Source organism: Rutidosis leptorrhynchoides, chromosome 5 (genome assembly GCF_046630445.1).
Source record: "Rutidosis leptorrhynchoides isolate AG116_Rl617_1_P2 chromosome 5, CSIRO_AGI_Rlap_v1, whole genome shotgun sequence".
In the NCBI taxonomy this organism is placed as follows: domain Eukaryota; kingdom Viridiplantae; phylum Streptophyta; class Magnoliopsida; order Asterales; family Asteraceae; genus Rutidosis; species Rutidosis leptorrhynchoides.
This window is the reverse complement of record NC_092337.1, coordinates 76552467-76579331: the sequence shown is the minus strand read 5'-3', so window position 1 is coordinate 76579331 and position 26865 is coordinate 76552467. Positions and strand designations below refer to the sequence as shown.

At 33.7% G+C, this 26865-nt stretch overlaps 1 protein-coding gene across 1 annotated transcript; it reads left to right on the top strand.

Annotated features, from left to right (window-relative positions):
• The first annotated feature begins 23775 nt into the window (after positions 1-23775).
• Positions 23776-26416, top strand: LOC139850425 (amino acid permease 3-like). The gene is made up of 6 exons (XM_071839997.1): positions 23776-23875; positions 24023-24256; positions 24352-24445; positions 24548-24762; positions 25356-25513; positions 25636-26416. The coding sequence occupies exons 1-6, from the start codon at positions 23776-23778 to the stop codon at positions 26293-26295; spliced, it is 1461 nt and encodes a 486-aa protein (XP_071696098.1). The 3' UTR covers positions 26296-26416.
• The last annotated feature ends 449 nt before the right edge of the window (positions 26417-26865 follow it).

The following is a 26865-nucleotide window of genomic DNA, read 5'->3' as shown; positions in this document are numbered from 1 at the left end:
TGAACAATTATTAGTATTTATAGATATCCCGCCCATCGTGTCCGATCGAGCGTATGTGGTTATTTATATCTACGTCAAATTGTAAATCTCTATATTAATTTAATGAGGTATCATTTAGTTAATATAAATCCCATTAATAGCCCATAGTCTAATTTCCACAAGTGTCGTTCTTTTGTCCAAACCCCAATTATGGTACAAAGCCCAATAACCCCATCTTTAATATTTAGCCCAACATCATAATTACTTCGGCTCAAATAAGCATAATAATAACTTAGTTACGAGACATTAATTTAAAAAGGAGAACATAACTTACATTGAGTATTTATCGCGTAGTGTTACACGGACAGAATTTCGACTTCAAAAACCCGTAAAATAACCTTTACATAACCCGAACTAATCAAATATAAAACTACCCTATACTATATATATATATATATATATATATATATATATATATATATATATATATATTATATATATATTTATTTATTATTTATTACAGAGTATTATTATTATTATTTATTATTTTTACTCGGCAGAATGCATGGCCTTTTATAGGCGTTTTGATTTCTGACAGCTCCGCGAGTCATGGAGTTTTAAGCCTGCAAACTCCGCGAGTCCTGGAGTTTGAAAATCTAGCTCACATAATTTTGGAACCTTGCTTGTCGACATAATTTATATATAAATATAAAATATAAATAATTAATATAATTATTTATATATTATTTTATATTATATTCTTGTGCAAAGTAGACTTGTAATTTTTAGTCCGTTGCGTCAGGCGTTGATAGTTGACTCATGTCCCGATTTCGGATTTTCGAACGTCCTTGCGTACTATTTTATATCGTGTACTTTGCGTTTTGTAACTTGTACTCTTGTCATTTTTAGACGTTTCTCATCAATAAATTGAACCTTTTGAATTGTATCTTGTACATTTGAGCTTTTTGGACGTTTGTGTCTTCAAATCTTCGTTTTCGCCATTTGTCTTCACACTTATTTAATATAAACGATTACAACTTACAATAGGAAAATTACAACTAAATAATTTACATATTGGGAGGATATTGCTACTAAATATATGTTCATTTGGAGCACTATCAAATATCCCCACACTTGAACGTTGCATGTCCTCAAGCAATACAGAACTTGAAATTAAATCACACGAATCACTTCTTTATTCTTCACACTTTATATATCAGTGATTTTAATACGACGGTATAAACAATGATAGTAACGATGTGGTTTACAGTCCCACATGACTATGAAAATGTAGATCCTTAAGGAAACATTTGATCTTTTTGAAAATTTAATCTAGCTTTTACCCTAGATAAGTTTTCCGGAATAACCCTTCACTGGTGTAGCAAAATATTTTTGTGGGTTTTGTGGGTTTCAGATTTGAAAATTTTAGCTCAAAACTTATGGTTTTGTGTCACCCACTTGCTAACCTTGTATTAGGAAAGCAACACGTCCAGTTTACTTGTCCCGTATATTACCTTTCGGTAAAATACCGTCCGTTTGTAAAGGAAAGCGATGAACAAGCAACTGTTAAGGCAATGTCCCGTGACTTGCTTTTGATTATGGTCTATAACGTGTCGGACGCAATTACTATCCTTTGTAGGAGCAATAGTAAAGCTCACCCTTATAATTTTCCGGTCTGGCACAAGGTCCTGTCTTTGACCATGCTATGCAACCACCGTTCTTACGGTTGACACCCGATTTGGTTCAGGTGACCTAATGAATTCCAGGTCAATTCCTAGGATTTTACGTTCAATGGTAATGAACGCATTGAAAATAGGTTTTCAGAAAACAAATCGGTTTTAATTTTGATCAAAATATTTTCTCGTTCAAGCTCGAGTTTAGATATCATTGAATTCCATGAGTTTGTAATTCTCAATATTTAAGATCAATCTCAAGGATTGAGTAATATCAGGCTTAAAAGCTGATTTTTAATCTTTAAGGTGATTATCCTTTCTGGGGATCTGATTCATTAGTCTTATCAAGCTAATTTGCACGGTGTCCCCCCATTGTACGAGATAAATTCTTCTCATGGTTAGGATAAATCTGACCACTTGGCGACCCTGTTTGATGCTGAGGTCCGTGGATTTCCTGCTGATTTTAATGATGACTTTTCTAGATTTTTCGTCAACCTACAGCTGGTCTGGACGACAACTTCTTGACCTAAATCAAGAAGCGCATGTCTTTTTCGGAAGACTTTACTTCCTTTCAATGATGGAATTGATTCATCGTGTAGATCCATCTTTTCTTTTCTTTCATCGGGTAAAATAGTTAATTTAGTCCAAAACAAAAGCACCTGCAATAAACTTTACAGAAACATGTGCTAGATAGTTTTTAATTGAATAACTAGGTACATTCTCCCCACACTTAGTTTTTTTCTTTGCCTTTTTATTCTTAAATAAATAAATTCAAGCGTTTTAGGGTGTTTCTCAATTTATGTCCTTTCCGAGGTAACGATAATTTCGGTATTAACACCTAATTTTCACCGTTCATAAATATATATAAACATGATTTTAAATTCATTTAGTTGAAAATTTTTCAAATTTTCATGAAATTTGGCGTATAAACCCGAGAGAATTTATAACCCTTCCCCACACTTGAGATCATGCAATGCCCTCATTTGTATTAAATCAGACTCTAATTATAAATTCATGAGGGTGATTAGTGTAGAAAAGTGATTGAAAATACCCAGTTTGTAATTACAAAGCTCGTCAAATGATAGATGGCGCGCCTCATCGTTCATTCCTTCTTGTTTTATCACACATATTTTTCTTCAAAAGCGGTTGCTTTTCTGAACTGTTTGCTAATCTTTGAATATACGTATTTTACCCTAAATTATCATGCATTTTTATTAACGAGTTATGCACTAACCCGAACCCCGAATTTAACGTTAATTGGGGTTAGACTTCCCCACACTTAGCTGACGACATGTGAAGTCGGTAGAATGAGTTCCACGAATTAGAGTAGTGAGCCAGTTATTTACATCTCGGGTGGTGTATAATATATTAATAGGTTTAAAGTTTAGACTCGCCCGATTGTCACTACTTAATTCTTTTTTAAGTGTAGCTTTTAGTAAATGGATATGTCTCTTTTCTGGTTTTTGGTCAAATGGATCGATATACACCGACATACTTATTTCTATAGGGTAGACAATTCCTAATAATTCCTTCCTTTTATTCTCAGGATCAAAGTTTTCACCTCTATTACCCAATTGGGTGAAATTCGAGGTGTCATTATCTATTACAGCTCGTAGTTCATTTCCGGTGGATGACTCGTCTATTGAGAATATTGGGTTGGAAGGTTGTGGAATGGTGAAGTTTGGTTTGGCCTCGGGGGTAAAATTTTCAACGTTATCGTATTCCCAAGAGTACCAATTTGTCACCCTTACTTCTTCTTTATCCATTGATGGATCGATGATTTAGTCGGTAGAGGCTAATGTGTCGATATGTTGTGAAATTGGTAAGACTGAATAAAAAGTATCATCGGGATAGTTGGTGATTTTGGAGCTCTCGAATTCATCAAAATTCGATGATATGAGATTTTCTTGCACATGACTCCTCAGATCAACAGGTGTGTAGTCTGATAGAGTTTCAGCTTGCCGGTTTACAAACTCTCTCATTTGTTCATTTTGAGCATTGAGTTCTTCGAGTTTGATTTTCATATTGTCTAATAAATTTTCAGACACGTAATTTTCCTCGTCTACTGGTTGTTGAGTTTGGAAATATTCTTGGGAATAATCCCAATTTGAATTGTATTCTTCATAATAATTCCATTCAGGTTCCGTGGGTGCGTAATTTTCCATAGAAACGTAATAATAACATTCCCATGTTGAGTGATAATCTCCACAGATTTCACAACCAGTTATTGTTTCGTCATTCGTGATCCAAGATTGACCGAACCAATTGTCATCAACACCCGTTTGATAGTATTGATTTAATTGATTTTGGATATCAAAAAGAGTTTCCATAGCCTTGTTTTTAAAATTTTCCATTTTATTGCGATGGCCAAATTTTAGCTACAATGTGGTGCATTTACTAATTATCCTATTAGTTATAAAAATAGAAAAACTTATATAAGTTATCCAATTAATAGACTTTTCTGCTTTTGCCCACGTTTCGAATAGCCAAAAGATGCAGCAGGGAGCCAGAACCCTTTAAATCGGAAGCTCACAACTCAGCCACTAACAAATCCAACTATTACTACGAAGCAGAAAATTGTCAACGTCCATTAATTTAACCACTTAAATAATTTTTCTTTTCGTTTGAGATATTAGATAAGAAATAGAGAAAATTTCTAAGTCCTAAAAACTAAAGCGTCGAGAAATAAGAAAGAAAAAGAATGCGCGTCGAAAAACGTCGAAAAATAAAAATAAGAAAGTAGCGAGTCGTGACTTAAAAGGCACTAAAATTTTAAAATCGTCGCAAAATTCTAAAGCACCTAAATCTTAGTCTAAAGAAATAGCACTTAAGGGATTTAACGGCAAAGCCTAAAAATCTAAAAATAAAAATAAGCTACGGCAAAATACTAGAACTTAAAACTAGCTACGAACGATAAAGATACAAATATTACACTAAAAAAATACAAAATATAAAAATAAACTTAAAGTTGTAAAAAGTACAATTTTTATAAAAATATTATTTTTATATTTTTATTTTATAAAAGTATTAATTTTTATATATAATAAAACTAATTAAAAGTAATTATTACAAATTTAATTAAAACTAAAAATTAAATATTAAATTAATTAAACCTAATTAGGGTTTTAAAATAATAATAATTAATATTATTCCGTAATAAATGCGAAGTAGGGTTCCCGGGTGCGCCTGTCAGGGTGGCTCCGCGAGTCGTGGAGTTTTAAGCCTGCAAACTCCGCGAGTCGTGGAGTTTGAAAAACGTGTTTTTTTTTAAATTTTATATTATTTTTCTAAAAATATATATAAATATATTTATACAAAAATAAATTAAAAATATAGCGTTTCGCCGAGTCCCCGGCAGCGGCGCCAAAAACTTGATGTGTGCAGCGGTGTATACGAAATAGTATTATTTTTAATATGAAATACGACGAAATATGATACAAGTTTTTTTTATTTATATAGATGGGATATACCTAAACCTTGCTACAACACTTATAGGCAGTGCACCTAATCGTAGAGTAGTGTAGTTTTTAGTAAGTCCGGTTCGTTCCACAGGGAGCTGGCTTATTTTACACTATATTTTAAATAACTATATTTGTACAAAATATATATAATTATATATAATAATATATAAAAGGGGGTTTAACGTTTAATGACCGGTTTGTCGATTTTATATTTTAAGTGAAGCGTAAAGTAAATGACGATATTTAACCAATATAAAATAAATAACAATAATTAAAATGACAATAAATAAAAGTACGAGGAAATATGAAATAAAATATATTATGCTTATTTAAACTTCCGTAACTATGATGTTTGACGTTTTGATTTTAATTTATTGTCCTGGGTTAATTGTCCTTTGTCCTGGATGTATTTGAAGCCTATCTGGTTTTTGTCCACAATAGTTCATCGATCATAATTATAAAATGCTCGGCAAATTTAACCTTATGCCCGAAGTCAAATATTCCAACTAACTGGGGATTCGAACTGTAACAAGGTCTTAATACTTTATTTAATGAATACACCAGGTTATCGACTGTGTGTAATCCAAGGTTTTAATACTTTGTTAACAATTACACCAATTACCCTTGAATGTAATCCACCCCTGTTTTAATGAGTCCATTGACTATTAATCCATCCCCGTGTCCGGTCAAATGAACAATTATTAGTATTTATAGATATCCCGCCCATCGTGTCCGATCGAGCGTATGTGGTTATTTATATCTACGTCAAATTGTAAATCTCTATATTAATTTAATGAGGTATCATTTAGTTAATATAAATCCCATTAATAGCCCATAGTCTAATTTCCACAAGTGTCGTTCTTTTGTTCAAACCCCAATTATGGTACAAAGCCCAATAACCCCATCTTTAATATTTAGCCCAACATCATAATTACTTCGGCTCAAATAAGCATAATAATAACTTAGTTACGAGACATTAATTTAAAAAGGAGAACATAACTTACATTGAGTATTTATCGTGTAGTGTTACACGGACAGAATTTCGACTTCAAAAACCCGTAAAATAACCTTTACATAACCCGAACTAATCAAATATAAAACTACCCTATACTATATATATATATATATATATATATATATATATATTTATTTATTTATTATTTATTACAGAGTATTATTATTATTATTATTTTTTATATTTTTACTCGGCAGAATGCATAGCCTTTTATAGGCGTTTTGATTTCTGACAGCTCCGCGAGTCGTGGAGTTTTAAGCCTGCAAACTCTGCGAGTCCTGGAGTTTGAAAATCCAGCTCACATAATTTTGGAACCTTGCTTGTCGACATAATTTATATATAAATATAAAATATAAATAATTAATATAATTATTTATATATTATATTATATTCTTGTGCAAAGTAGACTTGTAATTTTTAGTCCGCTGCGTCGGGCGTTGATAGTTGACTCATGTCCCGATTCCGGATTTTCGAACGTCCTTGCGTACTATTTTATATCGTGTACTTTGCGTTTTGTAACTTGTACTCTTGTCATTTTTAGACGTTTCTCATCAATAAATTGAACCTTTTGAATTGTATCTTGTACATTTGAGCTTTTTGGACGTTTGTGTCTTCAAATCTTCGTTTTCGCCTTTTGTCTTCGCACTTATTTAATATAAACGATTACAACTTACAATAGGAAAATTAAAACTAAATAATTTACATATTGGGAGGCTATTGCTACTAAATATATGTTCATTTGGAGCACTATCAATAGTATTATTATTATTATTATTATTATGACAATTATTATTAATATTAGCTGCATTATTATTTTTATTATTATTATCAATATATCATAAGTATTACTAATATTATTAATATTATTATTATTATTAATATTATTATTATTATTAATATTATTATTATTATTATTATTATTAATTATTAGTATAATTATTATTTGTAATATTATATTTATTATAAATAAAAACAGATTTATCTTATATATACGCATACACATATATCAGTTATCTCACCTCCATTTTTGTTTATTTTTTTCCCTGTTCGCTCGTGAGTTGCTGTCGACAGATCAAAACTACAAGACAATTTTTTTCACTTCTGTTGCTGTATTAATCATTCAACACGCGTTTATATTCATCAGTTTCTGCGAATTAAAAAAAAAAAAGAAAAGAAAACCATTTATTTTCTCTGTTCGTCACACTTTAAATCAAAAACTCAAAATCTGTTCTTTAGTCAGAATTCAAAAATACAGAAGTGTTAGGAAGCATCAAGTCGATCTATCTGCAAATTTTCATTTTATAATTCGTTCGATTGAAATCAAATTTTGAAGTCAAAGTTTTGATGAAAAAAAAAAGTTAAACGACGTTCAAGAATCAAATCGAAGGTTTTGAATTAATTTCTGTTTCAATTGATAAATTTTAAAGCTTCTATGAATGATTTTGAACACAATTCATGTTGTAATATTAGTCTAAAACGTTCTTCAAATCGAAAATCAAGTTTGGAGTTGGTTTATGCTTCGCGAACAGCAGGCTTCTGCAATTATTTTTTTTATTTATTTTTATTTAGTTTGGGTCTGATAAATCTAAACTCGCAATTATAATTAGTTTCTGTTTCAAATTCCACTTTTAATCAAACAATGGTTGCTGTTATGATCTTGAGTCGATTTAAAAAAAATAGAAGATGAAGAAAGGGAAACGGAAAAATAACTGGGTTAAATATATTATCATATGGTGTACATCAGAAAAACAGAAACGCAAGAGTGGTTGGGTGTTGATTCGGGTTAACGTGTGGTCTTGGGTTCGAATCCCTAATGAGGCATCTTATTTTTTTTTTGGGCTTAGTCCCTTGAAGGTTCGTGAATCCGAGGCCAACCCTGCATTGTTCCGTTTCGTTGTATGAATATTTTTACTACAAAATATTGTAGGACATAAGTAATCGAAACTACATTCTTTGGTTGAATTATCGAAATCGAATATGCCCTTTTTATCATGTCCGATGTTTTCCCGGAATGATGGCGGATTTATCATTTCCGATGTTTTCCCGGAATGATGGCGGATTTATCATGTCCGATGTTTTCCCGGAATGATGGCGAATTTATCATGTCCGATATTTTCCCGGAATGATGGCGAATTTATCATGTCCGATGTTTTTCCCTGAATGATGGCGAATTTATCATGTCCGATGTTTTCCCGGAATGATGGCGAATTTATCATGTCCGAAGTTGTCCCGAAATGATGGCTAATTTATCATGTCCGAAGTTGTCCCGGAATGATGAGGATATTCTATATGCAATTTGTTAAGGTCGATTACCAGGTGTTCAATCCATATGAATGAATTTTATGCATAATGGTTATGGTAAATAGGAATATTAAATCTGGTGGTCTATTAAAATGATGAATTTTATTGTTTACGATAAACCTACGAACTCACCAACCTTTTGGTTGACACTTTAAAGCATGTTTATTCTCAGGTATTAAAGAAATCTTTCGCTGTGCATTAGCTCATCTTAAGGATATTACTCGGAGTCATTCATGGCATATTTTGAAAGAAGTTGCATTCGAGTTGTTGAATTCATCAAGATTATTATTAAGTCAATTATAGTTGGATAGTGGATATTATGAAATGGTATACATGCCTGTCAATTGTCGATGTAAAGAAAGTTTGTCTTTTAAAAACGAGTGCAATGTTTGTAAAATGTATCATATAGAGGTCAAATACCTCGCGATGTAATCATATGTTATAGTATTCGTCCTTATGGATTAGGACGAGTCTTTACACGTTACTCTCGATAGGCCTACCCCCAATAATTAAGAATGCATTTAACGAGCAACTAAAAATATCACTGTAGGGACTTAGTCGGACATAGCCGGGTATAACATAGTTTAACAGTTGGTACTTGTGTCTAAATTGTAAATAGTAAAAGTAGCATGTGTCTCACCCCAAAAAGTTAAATAAGTTGCATGCAATAAAGAGTGGGGCTATGAGTTCACCTTAGTAAGTAGAGAGAGATCGTTATTCCTCGAAATAGAAAGTTTGGATGGATGAGCAGAAAGTCAACCTAATGACATTTTAGAGTAGTTAAGTGTGTTGCCCAAATTTAAGTTTAAGTATGCAAGTGTTTTAAGTATAGTTCGTTTTACTAAGTTTTCATTCTTAGTAAGTTTCTACTTTTAGAAAGTTTCCAATTTTAGTAAGTTTCCACTTTTAGAAAGTTAGTGTCGAACACTAGTGATTTGTCCTTAATAAGTCTACCACCTATTAAGTGTGAATATAACTAAGTGTATGATTACTATAGTCGGGTTGATATTGTGGATCGTACCCAAACATCTATGCCACAGCCGAGTCACTAGAATGACCAATTGTTACCGGTTGGCCTAGGATTTCTTGACCAAAATCTAAGTTTGGCATTCGTAATCCACAAGCGTCCCATAGTGGTACTAAGGATCACCCTAGGCCTTAAGTAGCATTGACGTTCGAGTAATCCTCACATTATCGTGGATGACTATTGTAATCGTTTGTTATACTATTAAGTAATATATTACAAGTGTTAGTAATAGTATAAGTGTGTAAGTGTTAAGTAGTAGTATAAGTAGTATTAGGGTTTAGTAATAAGTAGTAGTATTAATTAATTAGATTTAATTAATTAAAGTAGTATTTAATGATTAGGGTTTAGTGAAATAATGATTAGGTAATGATTAGGGTTTTAATTAATGTATTAGGGTTTTATTAAATTAGGGTTTAATAAATTAGGATTAGGTTTAATTAGGGTTTTAATATTTAACATGTATATGTATATGTGTGTGTGTGTATATATATATATATATATATATATATATATATATATATATATATATATATATATATATATATATATATATATATATATTATTTTGTTTCCCTTTTTAAACACTAACAAAATCTCTAACCAATCTTTAGGGTTTTTAAGATTTAACAAAATCTTTTTTTTTTTTTTATTTTCGGCACATATATATATATATATATATATATATATATATATATATATATATATATATATATATATATATATATATATATTATTTTTATTTTTTTTACAAATGCATGGTGTATCTATTTATAGCATGTATATATCTTGTTACCATTATTAAACATTAACACAATCTAGGTAAATCATTAGGGTTTTCAAGATCTAAACCTTTCTTCTCTTTGTTTTTTTTTCGTGTGTATGCATGTATATGTATACTTTTATATTTTTTTTTACATGCACAATATAAATGTTAAGATCATGCATGAATAATTATGATTATAAACATGAATTAAAAGTAAGATTTAAGAGTTTTGGATCTAGGGTTTTACCTTGATGAAGATTGATGAAGATTAACAAAATAAGAGAAGAAACACTTGAAGATGAAGATCAAAGCTCTCCAATAATCAAGAACACCTTTGAAGATCCTTGAAGAACGCGAAGAACATGATGAACAACTTGAAGATCACTTGAAGATTGATGATGATTTTCGATGGTGGTGGTGGTGATTTTCGGTTTGGCCGAAAATAAGAGAGAGGGAGAGAGAGTTTTGAGAGAGATTTGTGATTTTGATTTGGTACAAGATTAGCTCTAGCCTAGGTCTCTATTTATAGGAAGGATTGGAGAATTCTAGAATTAGGGTTTAATTAGGAATTACTTTGGGAACAAGTTAGGTTAATGAGGAGGTGATGGGGGTTTGATTTGGGCCAAAAATTGGGAGGGGTATAATGGGCATTTCCTTTATTTATTTTTTTAAATTTCGGCTAGGGCTTTTAAGGGAGGAGTTTGGAATTTTTTGTTTTAGACCTTGTACTTTAGATTAGCTTATAAAATTCCAAACTTGTTTAAGATTAATTAAGTTATATACATTGAGCTTTAGTTTATTACTTCTTGTTCACGAAAGTTTATTAGCTCATTATTTTTATCCTTTTATTAACTTGTCAATTAATGTACAATGTTAATTAATATAATTCTTAATTCTTAATACATAACAATCGTTAATTAAAATTTAATCGTTAAGTTTAATTATATTGTTGGGCATTTAATATGGAAAAATATAGAATGGAAAAATGAGGGTCGTTATAAATATGAGTATGAAAAAGCTATGGTGTCAAAAACTTTTAAGTTTTACTAATTTTTAGCATTCTAAGTGTAAATGAGTTGGTGGAACTTGGATCCGATTTAACCCGTATCCAATTCGCCCACTAACTACCTTGATAGCTAATCAAGTGTATTCATTATGTTAGTTATAATGTATTACTAATCATAAAATTAGTTATTAATGAGATATAAGTATCCATTATGTGTGAGTTATGGTGACCTTTCACTAACCTTGGTGGTTAACTTTAGCTCACTATATAATGTGTTCCATGTAAGAGAAGTGGATGGAGATATGAAATCGGATAAACTAAGCACAAATGAAAGAAACATTAAGAGAGACAAGATAGTGGTATTGTCACATTCGTGTGTATTTGAGGCCAACAAGATAAGGGAATCTTAGGTTGTGAACCGTGAGCTTTTCGTCTGTGATTGTTTTCCCCAACCGGTGATATAAACGACGATCTTATCCGCTTCCACTATGTAACATCCCGCGTTTTTCCGTTAAATTTATTTTTAACACCGTTTTTTTTTTTTAATATCTTTCGCTATTTAAATTCCCAATTTCCGTTGACTAACGTTTATAACATTCTCGTTATTTAATTATAACATCACTCGTCTACTCGAGCGTTTTTAAAATATTCGTTTGGTTAAATCCCGCACCCGCTTCTAAACTCGAGGGACTAAAATTGACACGGGGCAAACTAGTTGACTAGGTCAACTAGTCCACCCCAATCACCACCATTCAATCCCTCCATCTCTCTCTCTTTCTCTCTAGCAAGAACACACACAAACCCCAACTTCATAGAATCATCATCTAAATTCGGGATTGGAAGCAAACTTCAAAACAAATTACATATTTGGAATCCTCTCTTCATCCTCTACAATTTGATACCAACTTCATCTCGTTTGGGTAACATTTTTAAAACTCCAGATTTCTCTAAATTCGTGTTTTTGATTTGAAATGGTGTTAGTTAGTGTCTATGGCTCAAGTCTAACATGAATATACGTTTGGTTTGCTCGATTTGTTGTTTTTGGAGTAACTAGCATGAACTTGAAATGGGTGTGCTTAATCCTTGATTTTGGATGAGTTAATGTTGTTAGATTGTTAAAGTGCATGTTTTAATTGTGTTACTAGTATCACTAGCTTCGTTTTGATGCGTAGGTTGATTAAGAAAACTTCAAAAACATGAATATTGATTTTGTGATGTTTGACTAGGGTTTGATAGTTCTTGACATGAACTTTTGATGCTTGAATGCCATGGAATGTTAATTGTTAGTGTTTAGTTGTAATGTATGCGTTATTACCTTCAAAACGGCATGTCGTATGTGTAAATTGGATTCCCGAATCATAAAATACGTTTTACGAACTTGAAACTTTGAAAATAAACCTTTCTTGATCAATTGACGAGTTTTCGGTTATTGTAAATGATGTTTTTGATTGATGATATATGGTTAGTTGTATTCCTCGTCAAAATACCTTTTCGACGATATATGATAGGCATTATAAGTGTTTGCGGGTCAAGAATTGGGTTGGAAAAGGTTTTGGTTCGTGCACACTTGGAAAAACTGACCAGAATTCTCTGGCCAGGTAGTGGCGCGGCGCGCCACATCCCCGCGCGGCGCGCAGAATCGCCTGGCCAGATTCTGCTCACTTTGTCACATTTCACGCGAAATGTTTGACTAGCTACCGACCTCCGATTCACATGAAACTTGTTCTAATATGCTTATATATGAATAAAAACCTCAGAAAAATAGTTCGGGACCGAACCCGAACGTGTTGACTTTTTCGTTGACTTTGACCAAGTTTGACTTTTAGTCAAACTTAACCAAACTTTTATACAATCATTCTAACATGCTTTTATACTTGTTTCTTGTATGAAACTTGACAACGTGATTCACATGCTATACTTAATCGAGTCGTAACGAGCCATAGGACTAATTGAACACATTTCACCCGACCTTGTGTCGTAACCGGTTAATTGATATAACTTACTTGTTTAGGTCAAGGCTAAGCAACTTTCATGCACACGTTTACTTGTTGAAGTACTTTTATACTCGTGCACTCGAGGTGAGATCATAGTCCCACCTTTTCAACAACTTTTTATACTTTTAAATTGTGGGCTGAGAAACATATACTTTGTTACATTTTGTACTACTTGCTTTTATACTTTGAACACAAGTACAAGGAAAACAAACATTCCACAGCGAGTTAGAACAAAAATCCTCAATTCGATTATCATTAGTTACACTTGCAGGGTGTAAGCGAGAACTTATATTGTGTGGCCATACGGGTTTGACAAACCCTCATTACGGACGGTTCGCTACCGTCTACGGATGAAATATATTTTCGGGAAACAGTGTATGTTCTAACACTATTGTGATGGGGTTCTATGGAAGGAAACGTTAAGTCTTGATAATTGGGTGCTCGCGAACCAACTTTTGGAATGCAACTTTTGGATGATCAATTTATGGAAATACTAAATCTTGTGGTTCAAAATATAACTTTTACTAATACACCTATGATTTCACCAACATTTTTGCGTTGACAGTTTTCTATATGTTTCTCAGGTTCATACTTGGCTATTTGATACATGCTTCCGTGTACACTCATACTTGCTTGGGGTCAAGCATACATGCATACACTATGATTATTTGCTTGGAGTCAAGATACATACATACATACGCTAGTGATAGCACCTTTGGATTCAAACTTTTGTTTACATACTTACGCTATTTTTAGCAACTGTGGTTTCAAACTAATTATGTCGCAAGTTATTCATTCATACCTTATAACTTTGTAAACTTAAACTTATTGTCGATCCGTTTGTTAAACTAAACTTTGTACCTTTCAAATGAACGCGACATAATTTTGGTCAAACGAGTCTCATATAGGGACTACGACCACGCAACGGGACCTAAGTTAACGACGCCGTCAATAACGGTTTTGGTCGGGTCGTTACAAGTGGTATCAGAGCGTTGGTTGTAGGGAACTAGGACGTGCATTAGTGAGTCTAGACTACAACCGGATAGTTAGCCATTGCATTCTGACATACATTTGCTATAGATAGCACTTACTTGACTACTTGTGCATTATACTTGAATCATTCTTAGGCAAACTTATTAATGGTACCCAACCTTCATCATACGAACTCGTATTCCGCCACTTTTTGGTAACACACGTAAATTCCTGATTCATACACGTATGGATGACGACGACTTCATTAGTCACACTTGTTCGGGAACTCTGTCTCCCGGATTGTTAATTGCCACCGTTTCAACTTACTATCGGTTTTCCACTGGTGTTTCTTACTATTTACTTTTTGGTGTTACTACCATCACTACTCTAGGTGAGTATCGTCATCGCTAATTATCACTACGGTTGCGTACTTTTTGTTATCATGATTCGTTACTCTTTTCGTGCCTAAGGGCATTATCGCTTGACTTGAACCGCAATGACGTGAACAATCATTTATACACTTCCCTCGGGGAACGCTTCCTTAGAGTTGCAGAAATTCTTTCGATTTAATACGAGTCACGTTTGAGACGTCGTTACATTTTGTTCATTTTAGATTTTCGCGATGACACGAACTTGAATCTATAGAGTGATGTGGGAATGGAGGTATGAGTTAGCGTAATATAACGACACTCGATCAACGTGGTTATATTACGGTAAGACATACCAAAGTTCTAGTGACGCGTGATGGTGGTTAGACTCGATCAACCTAAACACCACCATGTGCCATGTACATGACTTCATCTTTTCAGGTTTGGACATCCGAAAACTCCGAGAATATTTATAACAACCATACCGGGGACACACCTTCAATTATTGTCAAATTATATTTATGCTTCCGAATGAATTACCGATTCCATTCGACTTCAACCGTATGTCACACGGGTATACTAGCTCGTCCTCGCGCAGTCTTAATGACTAACTACAATTTACTCGTTATGCTCACATCGGGGCGGGAACTTCTCTTGCATCACCCTCGTACTTCCGGTTCAGGAGGTCCTTATTCTAAATTCTCAATGGAGAGCGACTCTTCACGTCATACAAGTATTCGCCGCGAGGGTGGATAGTCCTAACAATCGTTTTCAAAACCCGATAAGAACTTGCCCCGACGAACGTTTTTGGAAACCGATAAATCTTCCGCGACGCGAATTTTCTTGAGAAACTTGTCCTAGCTAACGTTTTCAATTCCTAGCAAACTTGTTCACTATGCCTTAGGGAAATGTACCCCGTTTCGGATTGAGATCCTCGTTTCACTTCTAGATTTTGGAGTACCTTACAAAAAGCCTCGGGACCGCGTTTAGACATGAGTACCGCGTACCATCCACAACCCGACGGACCGAACAAACATGCGATTTAAACCTTGGAAACCATAATACAAGTTTGTATTACCAACTTCAAATTTACTTGAGAAAAGTATTTTCCTTTAACCGAATCCTCGTACTACAATGATTTTCATTCGAGTTTTAACGTCACTCCTTTTGAAACCACATGTGACCGGAAACGTCATTCTCCTTTGTCGAACCAAGTAAACGATGATCAATTCACCGGGGCCGAGGTTATTCATGAGCAACCGAGAAAATTTATTCATATTCAGGTAAAACCCTACGCGACTCGTAATCACCAAGAGCTACGCCGATGTTAGACGTAAACATTTCAAATTCCACGTGGGAAACCGCGTCACGTTAAGAGTCGCACCTTGGAAAGGTGCAATCCGTTTCGGGAAAACGTAGGAAGCTAAATCCGCGATATTTTGATCCTTTAAATCCTTGGGGTGTTTTGGACCCGTCGCTAGCCGTTTAGACTTTTCCGACTCATTTTGGGTCTCCGTTTATCCTACATTCGATGTATCAACTCAAAGACGTGTTTTGCGAAACGAGAACTTGTTATCTCCTTTGATGAACTCACTATCGACGATAACCCTCACTTCCTAGGAGGACCGGTTGAAACCATAAATCGTGAAGCCAAACCTTAAAACAACATATGATCCCGACCGTCAAAATTCGTTGAAATACCCTAGAACGTACTTCTCCCTCATTCGTAGAATTGGCAACACAAAATCTCGAGGAAGATTCAACAACTACTACTTCCAACTAAATTTCGGGACGAAATTTCTTTTGAGGTGTGGATAATGTAACATCCCGCATTTTTCCGTTAAATTTATTTTTAACACCGTTTTTTTTTTTTTAATATCTTTCGCTATTTAAATTCCCAATTTCCGTTGACTAACGTTTATAACATTCTCGTTATTTAATTATAACATCACTCGTCTACTCGAGCGTTTTTAAAATATTCGTTTGGTTAAATCCCGCACCCGCTTCTAAACTCGAGGGACTAAAATTGACACGGGGCAAACTAGTTGACTAGGTCAACTAGTCCACCCCAATCACCACCATTCAATCCCTCCATCTCTCTCTCTTTCTCTCTAGCAAGAACACACACAAACCCCAACTTCATAGAATCATCATCTAAATTCGGGATTGGAAGCAAACTTCAAAACAAATTACATATTTGGAATCCTCTCTTCATCCTCTACAATTTGATACCAACTTCATCTCGTTTGGGTAACATTTTTAAAACTCCAGATTTCTCTAAATTCGTGTTTTTGATTTGAAATGGTGTTAGTTAGTGTCTATGGCTCAAGTCTAACATGAATATACGTTTGGTTTGCTCGATTTGTTGTTTTTGGAGTAACTAGCATGAACTTGAAATGGGTGTGCTTAATCCTTGATTTTGGATGAGTTAATGTTGTTAGATTGTTAAAGTGCATGTTTTAATTGTGTTACTAGTATCACTAGCTTCGTTTTGATGCGTAGGTTGATTAAGAAAACTTCAAAAACATGAATATTGATTTTGTGATGTTTGACTAGGGTTTGATAGTTCTTGACATGAACTTTTGATGCTTGAATGCCATGGAATGTTAATTGTTAGTGTTTAGTTGTAATGTATGCGTTATTACCTTCAAAACGGCATGTCGTATGTGTAAATTGGATTCCCGAATCATAAAATACGTTTTACGAACTTGAAACTTTGAAAATAAACCTTTCTTGATCAATTGACGAGTTTTCGGTTATTGTAAATGATGTTTTTGATTGATGATATATGGTTAGTTGTATTCCTCGTCAAAATACCTTTTCGACGATATATGATAGGCATTATAAGTGTTTGCGGGTCAAGAATTGGGTTGGAAAAGGTTTTGGTTCGTGCACACTTGGAAAAACTGACCAGAATTCTCTGGCCAGGTAGTGGCGCGGCGCGCCACATCCCCGCGCGGCGCGCAGAATCGCCTGGCCAGATTCTGCTCACTTTGTCACATTTCACGCGAAATGTTTGACTAGCTACCGACCTCCGATTCACATGAAACTTGTTCTAATATGCTTATATATGAATAAAAACCTCAGAAAAATAGTTCGGGACCGAACCCGAACGTGTTGACTTTTTCGTTGACTTTGACCAAGTTTGACTTTTAGTCAAACTTAACCAAACTTTTATACAATCATTCTAACATGCTTTTATACTTGTTTCTTGTATGAAACTTGACAACGTGATTCACATGCTATACTTAATCGAGTCGTAACGAGCCATAGGACTAATTGAACACATTTCACCCGACCTTGTGTCGTAACCGGTTAATTGATATAACTTACTTGTTTAGGTCAAGGCTAAGCAACTTTCATGCACACGTTTACTTGTTGAAGTACTTTTATACTCGTGCACTCGAGGTGAGATCATAGTCCCACCTTTTCAACAACTTTTTATACTTTTAAATTGTGGGCTGAGAAACATATACTTTGTTACATTTTGTACTACTTGCTTTTATACTTTGAACACAAGTACAAGGAAAACAAACATTCCACAGCGAGTTAGAACAAAAATCCTCAATTCGATTATCATTAGTTACACTTGCAGGGTGTAAGCGAGAACTTATATTGTGTGGCCATACGGGTTTGACAAACCCTCATTACGGACGGTTCGCTACCGTCTACGGATGAAATATATTTTCGGAAAACAGTGTATGTTCTAACACTATTGTGATGGGGTTCTATGGAAGGAAACGTTAAGTCTTGATAATTGGGTGCTCGCGAACCAACTTTTGGAATGCAACTTTTGGATGATCAATTTATGGAAATACTAAATCTTGTGGTTCAAAATATAACTTTTACTAATACACCTATGATTTCACCAACGTTTTTGCGTTGACAGTTTTCTATATGTTTCTCAGGTTCATACTTGGCTATTTGATACATGCTTCCGTGTACACTCATACTTGCTTGGGGTCAAGCATACATGCATACACTCTGATTATTTGCTTGGAGTCAAGATACATACATACATACGCTAGTGATAGCACCTTTGGATTCAAACTTTTGTTTACATACTTACGCTATTTTTAGCAACTGTGGTTTCAAACTAATTATGTCGCAAGTTATTCATTCATACCTTATAACTTTGTAAACTTAAACTTATTGTCGATCCGTTTGTTAAACTAAACTTTGTACCTTTCAAATGAACGCGACATAATTTTGGTCAAACGAGTCTCATATAGGGACTACGACCACGCAACGGGACCTAAGTTAACGACGCCGTCAATAACGGTTTTGGTCGGGTCGTTACACACTATTAGTTTCGGGTACGTTTCAAATTCTATAAACCTATCAGTTGTATCAGAGCCAGGCTATAGCCCCGATGTAGTGGACGTCGTAATGGGCGCACCCCTATCGAACGCAGCGATGTGGCGCACCCTCAGTTAAATACATCGATGAGTGGACCCATCTATCGTTCGATGGGACCCTGACACGACGAGTTGATTGTGGAAGCCTTGTATCGAAATCTCCGAGTTAGCGGCGGTAAAGGTTGAATCCGGACTATCTTATAGGGGAGGCCCAGATGGACTTGGGTTTGAGGGGAGGTTTGTAAGGGTGCAAACAAAAAAGTCCCACATCAGTCACGGGACAAAACAAATGTATATACATAACTCTAAGAGAAAGTCTCTATATTACCAATTGGTTTTCAAAAATGATGTACTCTTAGGCTTATATTACAGGACATATTGTTTGAGCTATGCGATCTTATCATGAGTTTTTCTTTTCGCATTTAAGTGTCAAAACTTTGTGACATTTTTTTTACAAAAAACCATAACTCATATAGAGACGAACTCGTTTTTAAAAGAAAACGAATTCAACCAAGAATTACAACAAAAAAATGGGGAGACTCATACCTAGAAAACTACAAACAAATGAAAAGTATCTATAATCGGGTCTTAACATACCAAAACCAACCGCACAACCCGAAAAACAAGCTAACCAAACTAACCACTAAACTACCAAACGTTTACATAAAACAAACAATGTCAAATTATTTACAAATTACGGTGTAAAAAATAAATTTATTAGGAGTCAAAAAATGAAACTATTTTGTAGCGAAATAACCATTTACGGTGCATTTCATTTTCTCTTAGTTGAATAGTTTTAGCATTGAATGTTGAATTAGTCTTAGCATTCGGTATGCTTGTTTGTGACAACTAAATGACAAATGATGTTGAACTGTTCAGCAATACATGTTGAACCATTCAGAGTTGAAAGACAATTTGAACCATTCGACATATTTATTTCGTTTAATATCATCATTAAATCATAGAGATATTAAACCTTTATTACATTTCACCCACAAAAAAGTTGCCAGAATACCCACGCAAATCCCAAGAAATTTTTAAGATTTGTGACCTTTTGTGAGTGATTATTTGCGAGTGAGTGTCCGAAGTTTATATTTGAGTCGCAAGCGGCCATTTTGCGACATTTGATTTGCGAATCATCTAGATAACGTTTGAGATAAGATTCCAGGTGAGATTTTCTGTGATTTTCTAGATTTTTTTTTAATAGTATCAGACTCGTAAATAGAAGTTCATAAGTCTTTAATTTTCAACACACAAATCTTTAATTTTTTCCTTTCGTTTCACATAAGGAGCTGATCCTGCCACACTAAATTTCAATCCATCCACACTAATTTAGATAAAGTTCCTATTTTACCCTTCAATTCAGTTCAATTAATTAATTTAAATTTCAATTATAACAATAAATAAATAAATAAATAAATAATAGTACTCCGTACTCCCTTGTACTACTAAATCACAAAGACTTTTTCTTTCATCTCTCCCCAAGCTTCTCAACTAACACCCCGAATGTTTGAATCGGCGATTACTTCCGGCAGATGTAAATTAGAAGACGTCATTACCAACATTAAATTGGTAATCTCTGTACGAACATGGCCCACCTAACTTTAACGGTGTTGGACCACCGATGCGCACCACATAATAGGGTGATGACCAAATTTTGACATGTACACAAACAAATTGCTACAATAAAGCATATTTGATTGTGTATACATAAAAAATAGTTGTGGAAATATCAATTCCCTAATATAAAACCCATCCTGCCGGAAATTGATTTCCGGCCACCTTCCTATTTTTTCTCGGCCAAACACTGGTGACTGACCGCACCTACACCACTGCCGTCTCGATCTCTGATTTTAATACCCATTTGTTTATTTCTCTCTCTGTTAAGTTACGAGTATTTTTTTTTCTCACCTAAACAGTAGTAATGATTTAGATATTTATATGATTTCTTCAGAACTTAGATTTTAATTATTCCGGATGAACTTTCTGCAGATGCTTTTGAGGATTCCATTTGATATATGGTTTTTGTGTTTAATAGTACTACTCCGTATTAGTTAGTAATGAGGGGTGGATTTGATTTTTTGGATAAAGTGTGGGGTGGGTTGTGGTTGAATTTGCTAAAAAAAAAAGAAGAAGCAAAAAGTCTAAAATACCCCGAGTACTATTCATTTGGCCTTTGTTTTTTAGAATATAGGTATAATATAATATAATATAATAATTTATTAGTTCAAGGGCAGTGGTTTTTGTGTTTAATTAATTATATTAGTTTAAGGGTAATATAGGAATTTCCAGTAAATTGGTGTGGATGAACTAAAATCAGTGTGGAAGGATCACCTCCCTTTCACATATTACAACTACTCAAAAATCCCTAAAAGCTTTTATCTTACTCCATTTTTTACTTTCGTTTATGCTAGGTAATGAATTCTAATAGTCATAAATTTGTTATTCATGTATGTTGTGATGATTCTTTCCATTTCATCAACGATATTTCTATGTATTTGTCTATTGAGTGTTTTAGGGTGTTTTTAAAACTCCATCGCACATGAAAAATCAATAAATCGGAAAATTTTGATAATAATTGATTTGAATTAGTTAACATTGCCACTATGTTCACTAGTCTGCATGAAATTCAAGGTAAATAAGTATGTTTTTCTGGCCATTCTATTTACAAGCATGGAACATCCTCTGAAATTTTTTAGAAAATCTTATCGGAAATCTTATGTGAAACGTTATGTAAATGAGACAAAGATCACAAATGGGCCGCTTGCGACTCGGCTACAAACTTCGAGCAGTCACTCGCAAAGAATCATTCGCCAAACGTTGCAAATCGCAAAAATTTTCTTTGAAATAAACGTGGGTATTCTGGTATATTTTTTTGTGAAATATTACATAAGGTTTGTAATATTCTGGTATTTTTCTAAGTGACTTGACTTTCACTTAGAGCCTAAAATGAACTTCAAGCAGATTTAAAACTCATGTAAATTTAATTCTATCATTTTAATGGTGTGTGGCACTTTTTTTAACCAACTTATTGGTCTTGGGTCCATTCGGAAGCAATCTATCTATCCATAGAACATTGAGAAGGATGACTTTCTTTACTCTTGGAGTGTTTTACTGTGGTGAAGAAATGACTTATCCTTATTATAGAAATAGGGAAGGATTGTCTACATTTTACCTCTTTCATACCCCATTTATGTGGAATTGAGTTTTGTAGTTGGTGTTGTATTATTATATTTTTAACGCCTATTAAACAATTAAATTCTTTATTTATTTATAAGGCTAACATATTGCCTTTATATCATTTATAAAGTTATGTGAATGTCATTCAGAATCAACTTCAATTAGAATATTTGAATCATTTATATTTTGAGTTATTCATCGTTTAATAATTTTTTTTATCAAACGAACTTCTTAATAAGCTCTTCAAGACAAGGCTATGCTTATAAGGACAATCTCTTCAAGACAAGGCTATGCTTATAAGGACAATGTAAGACGGTGCACGGTGCACCATCGAGAGTGCTATGTATTGCCGCCTTGCCGGGATAAATTAAACGTTCTTAAATATGTTCTCTACTCCTAGCACATAAACTGATTCTGTATCTAATTTGACAATTGACATTTGAGTTTAGTACCGAAAATCACATTAAAAGTTAACAAATTGAATACACATACACATAATGAATGTGAACTCATATATTCAATGAATTGAAAAGACATCGTAGAAAAAAAAAAAAATGATAAGACACAATTTACTTTGAATTCTAACATAACTTTATCAATGTGTTATCTATCGTTCATCGTTCAAAAAAATGGCATGATTATATTTACTATTCAACCATTCAATCTTATGAAAACAAACACTTATAATAGAATCCAAATTAGAAATATACACATATAAAACGGGAAAGAGCTGGTAGTGATATGATCTAAAGTTTTTTATTCGGTTCCATCAACACGGATGGACAATAATTCTTTAACAAATTGATAGGTTCTCATATAAAGATACATTAAATAATTACTTTATTATTTTCTTTCATTATAGATTATAAATTATAATTAAAAAATTATCATTACAAATAAAAATAAAGAATAATAATAATAATAGTTATTAATAATAGTACTTAATGTTATTATATTATAAAATATAAAATATATAATATAGTATAATACTACCACGAGTCATTTCCTGAGTGGTATACGAGGAGACGACTCGTTTGTCCTCAACGAGTAAACGCATGTTTGATTTTAAAGGTCGGGATCTAATTAGTACTGCCAACAATTAGCTTCTCGGATGGCGTTTTCTCAACTTTCAACTGTGCTGCGAAGGTTGTTGCGATTTGGATTTACTCTTTAACGCGTGTGTGGGTGACATATAATCGCGAAAGTGACTAAATCTCCTCTGGGTGATGTCGATACGACGATATTGACGTTAAAAAAATATATGTATTGTAACGGGTAGGGTAATTTAATGTTAAATGAAATAAAATAAAAATGAAATATAAGCAAATAAAGCATGAGTCGGCACTGGAGTCTTTTTCATTTTACGCTCTTCTCTATTTCTAGTGTAGTTAACTACTATTTGTACACGTGATTCCCTATTAAAAAAATAAAAAAATAAAAATATCGTTGCCCAACCCACTCACAGGTCCAAGTAGATGAATCAAGTGTGTATTTAAACCCATTCATCTCACCCATATTATCACATCCCTCATACCATAATTAATACCATCTTCTCTAATTGCTCATACCAGGAACTCAATCCAAACTCAAATTACTACGTTTGACTTCAGATTCTTATTAGGATATTGAATTCAATTGAACTGAACTTCTATACTTCTTTACTTTTTGGATAAAAAAAATGGCAGAATACGCCGCCGGAAAGTTCGAAATTGCCGGAGGTTTTGCTCCACAAGCACCCTCAAAGTGCTTTGATGACGACGGTCGACTTAAAAGAACCGGTACATTTTTTTACAACTTTATTAATGGGCTAAAAAACCCGTGACCCGTGGATATCTGTACTTGTGATGGCCGACTTAAAAGAGTCGGTTTTTGAGTGAATATTTTGATATTGTGACTAACTTTATTTTTTATTGGAATTTTATCAGGGACGGTTTGGACTGCTAGTGCACATATCATAACTGCGGTTATAGGTTCTGGTGTGTTGTCGTTAGCATGGGCGACAGCTCAGCTCGGTTGGATTGCGGGGCCCACTGTTCTTTTTTTATTTTCGTTCGTTACTTATTACACTTCTTGCTTGCTAGCTACCTGTTACCGGTCTGGTGACCCTGTTACTGGAAAAAGGAATTATACTTATATGGAAGCCGTTCAAAACAATCTTGGTAAGTACTTTTTAACTAAAAGAGATTTTCATTTTCAAATATTTTTTATACAAATAAGTAAATGCTAAATTTGATGAATGGTGTTTACTTCTCAGGTGGGTTTCAAGTTAAAATTTGTGGGTTCATTCAGTATTTTAATCTTGTTGGGGTAGCTATTGGATATACCATTGCAGCTTCTATTAGTATGATGTGAGTTTTCATTTGTTGGTATATTTTGGAGATAAAATTTACTGTAATAATTTAGAAATAGTTCTGTTAACATTATTAATTTTGTTGTTTTGTGAATAACAGAGCTGTTAAGAGATCAAGTTGTTTTCATGAAAAAGGACATGACAATCCATGTGGGGTATCAGGGACACCATACATGGTGATGTTTGGTGTTTTAGAGATTATGTTTTCTCAAATTCCAGATTTTGATCAAATTTCATGGCTGTCAATGGTGGCAGCTGTTATGTCTTTCACTTATTCGTCCATTGGTCTTGGCCTTGGGATTTCGAAAGTAGCCGGTAAGTTTGATTATTACTTTTTCCGTCTCAAATTTAAATGTCCCGTTAATGTGTGACACACAATTTTATTCAAAGTACACTTTAAATAAAATGTCAATCCTTTTCTTTATGCATGGATTTTTGAGAAAAAAAAAGTAATTAAAAATAAAAAAAGTAAAATTTGTCGTCTAATTTGAAAAATTGGTTTATTTAAAATAATGTGAACACTTATTTTTGAGAAATATGTGCTTAAGGAAGTTAGTTGATAAAGTAACTTTAATTACCAAGTTAGTCAAATACAATCAAATTTGGGGTCTAAATGTCAAACTATTGATTACATGACTTTTAAATCATTAAAGTTGTATTCACATCAAGTTAATATACTTTGAATCTTTTCTACAAAAGTTACAATTTAAAAGAATGGTTGAGAATATAAAGATTCTACTAGACCTCGAGTTATTTATATCTGTAGTCCTTAAATCTTGATATACTTACAGTTCTAATCCCTCAGTTGAAATATGTGCTGAAAACAGTACCTAAAAAGTTAAAATTTGAAAAGGTAATTAATTTGTTCAAAGGGAATTAACAGTTCATTATTTTGTATGATTGACCAGAAAATGGTAAAGTCAAAGGAAGTCTCACTGGAATTAGCATTGGAGCAGTTACTCCATCAGGAACAGTTACTGAAACTCAAAAAATATGGAGGAGCTTTCAAGCACTTGGAGCCATTGCTTTTGCTTATTCTTATTCCCTCATCCTTATTGAAATTCAGGTAAAAAAAATTATTCTTTTTAAATTTGTCTAATTAATTGTTTGATTCAACAAGTTCTACAATGAAAAGGATACAAAAATCTTAATTTTGTTTTGTTTTGTTTTTTTTGTTTTTAAATTCAGGATACGATCAAATCGCCACCGGCTGAGCACAAAACCATGAAAAGGGCAACTATGATCAGTGTGGTGACAACAACAGTCTTCTACATGTTCTGTGGATGTTTCGGCTATGCGGCATTCGGAGACATGTCACCAGGAAACCTCTTAACGGGCTTCGGTTTCTACAACCCTTACTGGCTGCTCGATATTGCAAATGCCGCCATCGTTATCCACTTAGTCGGGGCCTACCAAGTATTCTGCCAACCCTTATTCGCCTTTGTGGAAACCACAGCTGCAAAATATTTCCCTGAAAGCAAATTCATTAATAACAACATCGACATCCCAATTCCATTCGGCGGATACAGACCCTACAAGCTAAATTTGTTCCGATTAGTATGGAGAACCGCGTTTGTGTGCATGACCACAATTGTTGCTTTGTTGATGCCATTTTTCAACGACGTTGTTGGGATTCTTGGAGCGTTTGGATTTTGGCCATTGACAGTTTATTTCCCGGTCGAAATGTACATTGTTCAAAAGAAGATACCGAAATGGAGTACGCAATGGGTTTCGCTACAAATACTTAGTGTTGCTTGTCTCATAATTTCGCTATGTGCTGCAGCTGGATCGTTTGCCGGCGTGGCGTCTGATCTAAAAGTCTATAGTCCTTTCAAGACAATGTATTGATTGAAGATTAAAAGTTATTGGAATGTTATGATTGTTAGAAATTTGAAAGAGGATTTCAATACTTGTTTCACCTTTAATCTTGATAAATACAATCCTAAAGAAAAGGGGTTGTCATTCTACCTTTGTAGTCCTTATTGTTTTTGGCCACTTGTAAGATGTATGTATCTATATTTAAGGAATTAACTCTCAACAAAACATGCAACTTTTGGTCTTGTTTCTATCAACATTTATTTCAACTCATTTATTTTGTTACATTTTAAATGTTTTTGAAATCACATATGTATAATTGTTTTAAAAAATGAGAGTGCTCCCAATTGTGACACTCTTTCCTCCCAGGACTAGCCGTCACATCAACGTCACATCAAAACTTCTTTTATAAAATTAACCCAGGACAAAACACTACTAACAATGGCATACTTCCTCAAATAAATTGGGACCTACTATATTAATTAATTAACTAAATGTACAACTAAAGAAGCAAAAAGGTACCACACATATAAACACACTCCTCCGTCCACAAATATTTCATAGGAGGACCGAACGAGAGAAGAGAAGGAGGGCGGCACCCTA

What these genes read in the sequence shown, in the direction of transcription:
- LOC139850425 (XM_071839997.1), top strand. Translation starts at nt 23,776, where the DNA reads ATGGCAGAATACGCCGCCGGAAAGTTCGAAATTGCCGGAGGTTTTGCT. An exon ending in GCAGCTTCTATTAGTATGAT is followed by an intron (nt 24,446 to 24,547) that starts GTGAGTTTTCAT and finishes TGTGAATAACAG; the next exon opens with AGCTGTTAAGAGATCAAGTT. An exon ending in TCATCCTTATTGAAATTCAG is followed by an intron (nt 25,514 to 25,635) that starts GTAAAAAAAATT and finishes TTTTAAATTCAG; the next exon opens with GATACGATCAAATCGCCACC.